General features: G+C 39.7%; 1 protein-coding gene across 1 annotated transcript in view; it reads left to right on the top strand.

Moving 5' to 3' along the window:
• CIAO2A (cytosolic iron-sulfur assembly component 2A) overlaps window positions 1-9,025 on the top strand; it is a 10,675-nt gene extending 1,650 nt beyond the window's left edge. The window contains exons 2-5 of the mRNA XM_026648414.2: window positions 342-506; window positions 5,361-5,410; window positions 6,721-6,766; window positions 8,435-9,025. Coding sequence (XP_026504199.1) covers window positions 342-506; window positions 5,361-5,410; window positions 6,721-6,766; window positions 8,435-8,532 — 359 coding nt within the window. The 3' untranslated portion in view covers window positions 8,533-9,025. The remainder of the gene's footprint in view (window positions 1-341; window positions 507-5,360; window positions 5,411-6,720; window positions 6,767-8,434) is intronic.
• The last annotated feature ends 633 nt before the right edge of the window (window positions 9,026-9,658 follow it).

The raw sequence follows: 9,658 nt of genomic DNA, 5'->3' as shown, positions 1-9,658 counted from the left end.
CATACTGTGTTCTGGGTAAGGTCTGTGTTTTCCCTGTCAAAACAGTGCAGAGCTGATGCACTCCATTTGTAGGTAGTAAAATGCTATGTTCTTTGACCATGAACTGTAGAAATGTTTGCATTGTATGGAGAGGAGCAGACATGGTGAGATACAGGTTCTTTGGTTTGTGCTCATCTTGGGTGAACTGAGTCAGCAAGATGTTTCAGTAACCAGGCCTCTCCTGGAGAGGAGTCGAAAAAATTAGGCTGGGAAGAACAACTTGTTAAAAACCTATGACTTTTCCCCTAATCCTCTAATTTATAAAAGGTATTTCATTTCTGGCGTATGTCTTTCTGCTTTAGATATAATTCGAACTATTCGGGATCCAGAGAAGCCTAACACTTTAGAAGAACTGGAAGTGGTAACAGAAAGTTGTGTCGAAGTGCACGAGATAGGGGAAGATGAATATCTCGTTATTATCAGGTTTACACCAACAGTACCTCATTGCTCTTTGGCAACTCTCATTGGTAAGATTCATATTTCCTTAAATGGCCGAATAGTTTTCTTCTAAAATGTGCAACAGTAAACCAAATGCAATGGAGGTTCGTCTGAGTAACGCTAATAAAACTAAAGTATTTTTTCACTTTTTTTTTTTTTGCTTGTACTTGTATATTAGAAAGCATTATACAAAGCAGTCAAAAGAAATATTGCAATATTTCTTAAACCGAATAGCATTTTATGAAACAAAAAGATCCTGTAGGTCTTGTTCAGGGATGACGGCTTTCAAAAATCCTCTTCGTGCTTTGGTAGTTCCAAGAAGCACTGAGTTAAGAGAGGAAGAAAAGGAATTGTGAGTTACGTGTACATGATTGCTGCTTATTAGGTCCTAGCCACACTAGTTTGAATAATATTGGGCTTGACAGCAGTTTTCAAAAATGGCTGTCGCGGATATGGACCTACCACTGTTTTACAGTTCAGTGTAGCCAGAGGTTTTCTACGTATGGTAGTGCAAACAATGATACTGGACTAGTCCCTTTAAGGTAATCTGTAGCACAACTTCTGAATATACACCTCTTCCCTGATATGACGCTGTCCTCGGGAGCCAAAAAATCTTACCGCGTTACAGGTGAAACCGCGTTATATCGAACTTGCTTTGATCTGCCGGAGCGTGCAGCCCCACCCCCCCGGAGCACTGCTTTACTGCGTTGTATCCGAATTCGTGTTATATCGGGTCGCGTTATATCGGGGTAGAGGTGTAGCTGTAATATGGTTTGGTGTGGAAGTAAACCATTTAACAGCTTACTGTTGCTCTAGGTGTTTCAAAATGTTTAACAAGCCACAGTACAGATAGGGCTTCAGTATTTGCCTTGTTGCTTCTTAGCTAAGCAGCCGAAGGTTGCCTTAGATAACTGGTGGCCAGACTTTAGAAATAATGGGGAAAGGGGAAGCATTAGTGTTGAAATGAATGTAGAACAGTGATTGTTGAGTAATACTGTGCCTTGCTAGTATATGATGAATAGGGAGTAAAGCAATGTGGCTTATGGTGTAGACTTGTCTCAAGAGATTAATCTTCACTGATTTAAGAGAAATAACATATCGGGCTCTCTTCAGCAGTTCTTACTCATGCAAAATTGCATTGAAGAAAATACAATGGGATTAGATCTGTGATGGCTCCTGTGTCTAGGTCTGTTAAAAATTGAAGTTATATTTTTAATTTTTATTGATTACAATCTAGGGATTGTATATTTACTCAGCTTGTATCCTCCTGAATATGAATAGCTGATAGGAGTTGATTTTTCCTTGGGCTAGAAGGGTATGTTCCGAAATGTTGCATGGTTCCGGCATTACTACAGAAGTTTAAAGAAAAGCAGTTTGTCAGATCTTAAAAATAAAAACAAACCCTCTTATGTACTATTAAAAGATCACAAAGTAGAACAAGATTATACTACTCTTGCTTGTTTTCTTTGATTATGTGCTTAGTTGGGATGTTGTTCATCCTGTTTCCTTCCTGTGATGAAACTAGACTTCAGCTCTCTGAAGTTATGCTGCTTAGATATAACATATCAAGATTAGCAAGCTTTATAATTCTAAGTTAACACAGACAAAGGATTCTCATTTTACATTTTAAATACTTTTTTCCTTAAAGGAAAATAAATGTTTGAGTTTAACCAAGAGGCAAATCATGCTGAAGTATCACACCACTTCTTTGTATGGGAAAATGAAGTACAAATGGTTGAGAATTAATCGGCCTATTTTAGGACCGGCAGCTACCTAATTATTTACTATGGGCTTATCTACATAGGGAAGCAATTTTGAAATAAAATAGGGTGTGAATTTGAAACACAGCAGTTGGTCATGCCATCTCCCTGTATAGACACTCTTCTATTCCACACTTAGTGCCTTTGTGTAGAATAAGAGTGTTCATATTGGAAGCTAGTATGGAATATCTATTCCACAGTAGCTATTCCAGGCAATTTGCTGGTGTAGAAAGGCCCTTACAAAAAACAGATTCTATGAGCATTACTTACAGTATATGTATTTAAATAGTCTGAAGATTTTTACTCTGATTTTTGAGAAGTAAAGTAGCTGACTGTTTTAGAGCGCCACGGTTTGATTTCCACAGGCTTTGTGTTCTGAGTAACCTCTGTTTCTCCACAGTTCCTCATTCTGTAAAAGGAAAGAGCTACAGCAAGTATATTTAAGCAGCTATGCAGCACATGTAAGCAGGGCCGGCTCTAGGATTTTTGCCGCCCAAGGCAAAAACAATTTTGGCCGCCCCTCCCCGTTTTTTAATTACCCCACCCCCGGCCCTGCCGCAACTCCGCCCCTTCCCCAAATCCCCAGCCCTGCCTCCTCCCCCCAGGCTCTCAAGCCTGGGAGGGAGAGCAGCGGCGCGCGAAATGACTGTTTGAGAGCCTGGGAGGGAGGAGGAGACTCCGAGTGGCCGCGGCGCGGGCGCCGCTTCTCCCCCTCCCTCCCAGGCTCTCAAGTCTGGGAGGGAGGGGGAGCAGCTGCGCGCGAAACAGCTGATTCGCTTGAGAGCCTGGGAGGGAGGGCGAGTAGCGGCGCGCGAGCGGCAGCAGCAGCGGAGGTGAGCTAGGGCGGCCGGGGCACATTTTTAGGGGCGGCATTCTGGCGCCGGCCATGCCACCCCTAAAATGTGCCGCCCCAAGCACCAGCTTGTTTTGCTGGTGCCTAGAGCCAGCCCTGCATGTAAGAGTACAAGCCATAAGCAGTTTGTCAGAGTTCCTCTCGTGCACAGACTACTTGATTTTAAATTGTTTTATGTCTTTTTACCTAGTAGGCCCTAAATAGCCTGGGACCAGCCTACTGAGAGTTACAGTCTGTGTGGTGCTGAATTTCTATCCTCCTTGATAGAACTGGCTTTGGCAGAATTGAATTTTTTTTTTTTTACAGTTTTGACAGATAATATCAATGTGCATTTTTAAACTTTTTAAAATTATAGTTTTTTAATTTTCAGTTGTGGGAAATTATGGGCTGGTCTGATAATGGGGAGAGTCAGATAATTATTTAATGACATGTTGAGATCCAAAAAGTAAAAGCTTTATAACCATTAAAACACACACTGTCAACATCACGTGTCTAAATATCTAAAGTAAATATCCTTAAGTCAAACTCAAATAAGTTCTCAAGCATAATTTTTCTTACTGTACCTATTTGTAAATTTTTATTTTTATCAATGGAAATATATTTTTCATTGGTCTGTATGTGTACATTGAGATCGACATTTACTGACATTTACCAATTAAAAATCTGATCCAAGCCTAGATATAATAGAGAGGGGAATGGCTGCCAGGGTGCTCTCCATACAGGCCCCAGGACTCTGGAATCCCCTCCTGTCCCTGCTCTGAAGTAGCCCAGACTTCCAGGGCATCTTGGAGGGCCTATTTATTTCAAGTGATTTTTGAGGCATGGGCCAATATATTGAGGTGTTGGTATTTCTACTGCTGCTTGATAGAAGGGTTGAGCAGTTGGTATTGCATTTTGTTTTAACTAATTGGCAGGGTGCTCAGAACCTGTGCATGGGCACTCTTTACTTTCTTTCAATTTAGAATAAACAAATATATTTTTAAGAAGTCTATGACTGCCTGGATATTTACTCTCTGAAAGGAACTGGTAGCTGGGAGGGTTATTGCTGTAACTGAGAGTGTCTCCTGGTCAGTCCAGTGGCTAATCTCCAGGTCGTTGAAAAATGGGTCACATACTTGTAGTGGTCTTCTGTCCCAAAGAATTACTGGGTGCTTGCCTGTTATGTCATGCTCTCTAGTGGATTCAAGCATCCTCTTCATCTGCCTGCCCTATGCTAATGATTACGAAGATGAACACATTAGATTTCAGATGTTTCTCTCTAGGTTAGTTGCATGTAATCTCCTAATTTATCACTAAAAGCATCTAGTTACTACAGTGATGGGTACAATAGAAAGGCCTAATTTAGATAACATTGTGTTCGAATGTTACATGTAAACCAGTGGTTCTCAAACTGGGGCTGCCGCTTGTGTAGGGAAAGCCCCTGGTGGGCCAGGCTGGTTTGTTTACCTGCCGGGTCCGCAGATTCGGCCGATCGTGGCTCCTATTGTCCCGGAGCGACGAACCGCAGCCAGTGGGAGCCGCGATCGGCCCAACCTGCGGACCCGGCAGGTAAACAAACCGACCTGGCCCACCAGGGGCTTTCCCTACACAAGTGGCGGCCCCAGTTTGAGAACCACTAATGTAAACAGTCAATACTTTTTTTACTGATGTGTCACTTGCTGGTTTTTTAGATTAATCCAAGATTTAAATCGTAAGGTCCTTAGGTTTGTATCCTACTGAGCACATGTTCAGAGTTCAACAAATAATTTAATGTACATTGAAAATTAGGCAAGGGATGGCTACCTGGGGTAGATGATACACTTGGGAGACAGAAGAATTTCCTGCTCCCCAAGTTGTCCCAAGATTGTGTTCTTTTCAAACTGTTTTCTCTTTTGTTAGAAGTTCAGTACCTTCCAAAAGAAATAGCTGCATTATGTACTCAGCAGAAGTTAAGTGCGGCCACAATAGTAGGAAAGAACCTCTGGTACAGGAATGTAGACAAGAGGAGAGGAGTGATAGTTCTCCAAGGTGCTTGGAGACTAAAGTCTCTCTCTAGGTACAAAGCAGGCACAGAACAGGCTTCCCTATTATCCTGCCTGATCCTCGATGATCTGGAAGGACCATATATTGGGGTCAGAGGGTGTCCGTTGTCATTCATTTGTCTTTCTGCTGAGAATGCTGCAGGGGTGACACTGGAAATTAGGCAGACCAAAAAAATTGTTTAAATCGTGCACAGAACTCCTTGAACTTGCCAATGAAAAAAATGGTTTTTATTGTTTGTTTTTAAACAGGGCTTTGTTTGCGAATAAAACTTCAGAGATGTTTGCCTTTTAAGCACAAGGTAAAGTATTCATTTCTACCATTCTCATATCAGATTGCATGTGGATGTATGCCCAATACCAAATGACAAAACGAAACAAACTGCAAGGTTGCTTACTTAGTTTTAAAATTGTGGTCAAAAAGGTCTGTTGGTGTTTTTAAATAGTGCACATGGTGGGGATGGATTGTGGAAAATACAGGACATCTTAAAACAAACAACCCCAAATATCTATCTAAGTCCTCCTAATGCTAATTCAAGGGAAAGAATTATGGGCCACAGGAACATTTCAAAGTGTCCAGGGATTGTGAATTTTATTAATGTTTAACTAGTTACTGGGTTTGTTTGTACTTTTGGAATAACTGGTTGTTGTTATCCCCAATGATTCCTGAGGGAGTAAGCGATACAAGGTGACCTGGAAGTAAGGTAGTGAGTAACGTGCCAGCATCAGTTTGAATTCTGACTCCAGTTAAGGAATAAAGGTGCCCTCCACGGTTCGTGTGAGGATTCTCTGCAAAACAAAAACAAGGGAAATGGGATCTTATAGTGAGTTTGCTCGGAGAATTTGTAAGCACTGAAGAGGTAGGAATAGAGCCAGGATTTGAAATGAGATTTCTTATTCCTATAATTTAAATAGGAACACAGGGATTGCCATATTGGATCAGGCCAGTGGTCTGCCTAGTCCAATATATCGTCTGACAGTGGCCAGCATCACACTGCATTGACACTTTTACAGAGAGCCCCATTAGCCCCCACTGGCAAAAGTTGAGAATGATGTGACAAGGAGCTTTAAAGTAGGGGGGGTGGTAAATATCACTAAGGATTTCCTCCCTGAAAGGGTCTTATTTTCCAAATGTGTTTAAATAAGCTGTTCATGGAAGTGACAGTTGCAGTTCCTGTAGCCTCTAGACAAACAGCTCCTAAATCAGGCTCTACAGAACACTAGCTTGTGGTTTACAGAGAGCTGGCTGGCAAGATAGTGCTGGCTCTCCTCCCTATTTCCAGCTGCTTAACGGCATTGAAAGAAAACTAAACATACACTTAAGTACCTTCCTAGTAATACTTAGCCATGTAAGTAATTGATATGGTTATCTCAGTTTGACCACCAATAGGCGGGATTACCAATAGGGCTGTAAATTGGAGGGGAGATGCCTGTAAGACATTCTCGTAAAATCTAGACGATAGGCAGTATTGTGTACAACAGGGTAGGATGGTTCACAAATGTTAATTGTTAAATCAGTGTGCATACTTTGTACAGATATTTCTCTTTCCCAACAGTGTGCAGGAGTACAACTATTCCTGTGTGTGGCTAACATTGTTTATTTCCTATCTAGTTGGAAATTTATATATCTGAAGGTGCCCATTCCACTGAGGAGGACAGTAAGTGGATTTTTATCAATTGAATGACTGTGGCTTCAGACTCTGTGTGTGGCCCACCACCCTAGGAATTAATGCAGTGGCGTAGTTGCAGGATGAAGCATGCCACCGGGAAATCTCAAAATTTAAGTTGCTGCAATGAAATTCAAACTGGTTCATGTTGCACATCTAGTATATATTACTGTAGATGTTGAGGATTACATTTAAAAAGGGGGGAAATAAATAGGAAGTATTGCATATGTGCAGCTAAGTACATTTCTGGAATTTCTTGACTTTGAGTGGTTGATCTTGCAATCTTCTATTAATGCTAGACTATTTTTATTATGATTTTTAAAATGTGGAGGAACTGGACTGGCAAGCATGTGCCATAGAAAATCTCAATTGTAAAACTGTGTCTTTATTAAAATAAAACCAAATTTTTTCCAAATAAAAAAGAACCACGAAAGACTCTGCTCATGCCAGGTTTTGACCGTTCACTTCTTTTGTTCTAAACCTGAATAGAATGTTTTTTTTAACATGGAAAATTTGGGGTGCGCTTGGGATTTTTTTTCTTTTCTCTCAGTCACATAGCTAGAAACTGAAACTAGAGAAATTCAGATTGACACAATTTACCTAGGGATGCAGCAGATTCTCCATCACTTGGAGCTATTAAACATCCACTCTTGATTTTTACACTCTAGCTTAACCAGAAGTTATGGACTTGATGCTGGAATCACTTTGTGAAATTCTACGGCCTGTGTTCTGCAGGCAGGCAGACTAGGTGATCCTAATGGTACCTTCTGGGCTTAAAATCTATGCAACTTTAGCAAAACTACAATGGGAACAGGTAGTTGAGTTCCCAAATGCAGGGATATTGGAGCCTAAGAAATTAAAAGCAAAATTTAGAGCTCATAAAATTTCAACTTTGACAATTCCTACCCAAGATCAGGATATAGACACAGATGTGAGAAATGAGTATTAGTGCTATTATGTCTCAATGATGGCTTTTCTGTTACAAGGAAGCAAAATCCAATGTTTGTTCCATATTGTCCAGTTGTTGTGAAGGGTTAAGAGGAATTTAGGGTCGGATGTGGCTCTACACATTTTATATTACTTAAGGACTGCAGAATATCCAGCATAAACAGGGTGTTACATATTCCGTTCCTGGACTAGTAATGCCATGAAAGTGATAGTGATTTCTAGTGGCTGTGTGTGATCATTCTCCCACTTGCCTCTCTGCCCCTCATCCCCTTCTAATCCCTCTTTGTTCCATCCAGGATTCCCAGTTCAACACCACTTTCATGTCATTTTCCCACTCTTGTGTGTTTCCGGTATGCCAGGAGCATCTCCTTGTACAGGTCTATCTTGCCATCTCCATTTCTACCTGCGCTGCACTTCTTCGGACAAGTCTGTTATACAAATCCTAGTTCTCTTCCCCATAGAGCAAAGTGATTATAGTCCTGCCTATAAATATTTAAAATTAAAATGATAAGATAGAAGAAAGATGCCACAATCCATTTCTTATTCCTTTTGTCTGTTGCCTCCCATTCCCATTGCTTGAGATTGCTATTGTCTACAAAGATTTCAGCGACCTACCTCAGTGCAGGGTCAAGTACCTAGCACAATGTGATTACTATACAAGAATTCCTCAGTAAAATGGCTCTGACTAACTTTTCATCTGATATTTTGCAGTCAACAAGCAAATAAATGACAAAGAGAGAGTAGCAGCTGCGATGGAGAATCCAAACTTGCGTGAAATTGTGGAGCAGTGTGTTACAGAACCTGACTAGCAGCTACAGTAACCACAGAGCTATGATCATTTTGATACATTGGTTTAATTATTTGTAAAACTTCAAGGCCTTGAGTTTAATACTTACATTGTTTGTACCTTCCACATGATTTTTTAAAGAAACCATTTATAAAGCGAATGTAAATTATAAGAAGGGGGCTAGCAGTATATAAAATTAGGTGAAGTGTATAGTGTTCTAAAGAATTTGTAATATTCAGTGTTCAAAGATAAATATTTTAACTAGTTATTATGAACCAGCTGTGTTGCCTTCTTCTGATGCACATTGTGATACAAAATCAATTTTGCAGATTAAATTTCCACTGTGCTCAAATGGAATATGTTTCAATCACTACACTGTAAAAAAAAATTAAAACATAAATAAATAAATAAAATTGATTCTTATAATGAAAAGCCATGTCCTGTTTTGAATGTTTGTTCTCTTAATTTTACGAACTCTCCTGGCATGGTAACTAATAGAGAAGTAAACATTTTGCTCAAGTGTTTTTACTGTTGGTAAAATGTTTTCTCATAAAAATAGAAACTAAATGTAAAACACTAGCTGAAGCTCTAAATGTGAATATATTTTATAAATGGTCAACAGATCAATAGTAGTGTACTCAAAGTATTAAATGAATACTTCTGCATTTCAAATGCTCTTTAACCTTTATTCTTATGTCAGCAAGAAAAGCACTTCTTGTATGGCCATAATGTCCTAATGATATTAATAGAATTTTTCAGAAGATTTTAGCAGCAAATGGAGTGACACATGCTAACTACTTCATTGCTGTGTTTGTTTGTTTATGCAAATTGTTTGAGGCATGTTGATTTAAAATCTGATCAGAGTTCAGTCATGGGACTAGCAGATTTGATACAGTAGAACTCCACTGAGTCTCTCTCTGCTAATCTTCAAACCTAAAAGATCTCCTACCCTCCCTTTCTAAAAAGATTTAAGAATGCTGCAGTAATGCCTCACTAGTAAAACTCTTTTATAAAATTCTAAAGTATATCTATAACATTAAACTACACTTGATAAAGTAAAAATAAAATGTTTATGAAACAGTATCTCTGACTGTTTTCACATTGGTTAGTTTATTAATTTGTAAGAAGTTACTCAATCTACCAGTCAT

This window comes from Terrapene carolina, unplaced genomic scaffold (genome assembly GCF_002925995.2).
Source record: "Terrapene carolina triunguis isolate 2854851 unplaced genomic scaffold, T_m_triunguis-2.0 Scaffold67, whole genome shotgun sequence".
Taxonomy (NCBI): domain Eukaryota; kingdom Metazoa; phylum Chordata; order Testudines; family Emydidae; genus Terrapene; species Terrapene triunguis.
This window is presented reverse-complemented; position numbering and strand designations above follow the sequence as displayed.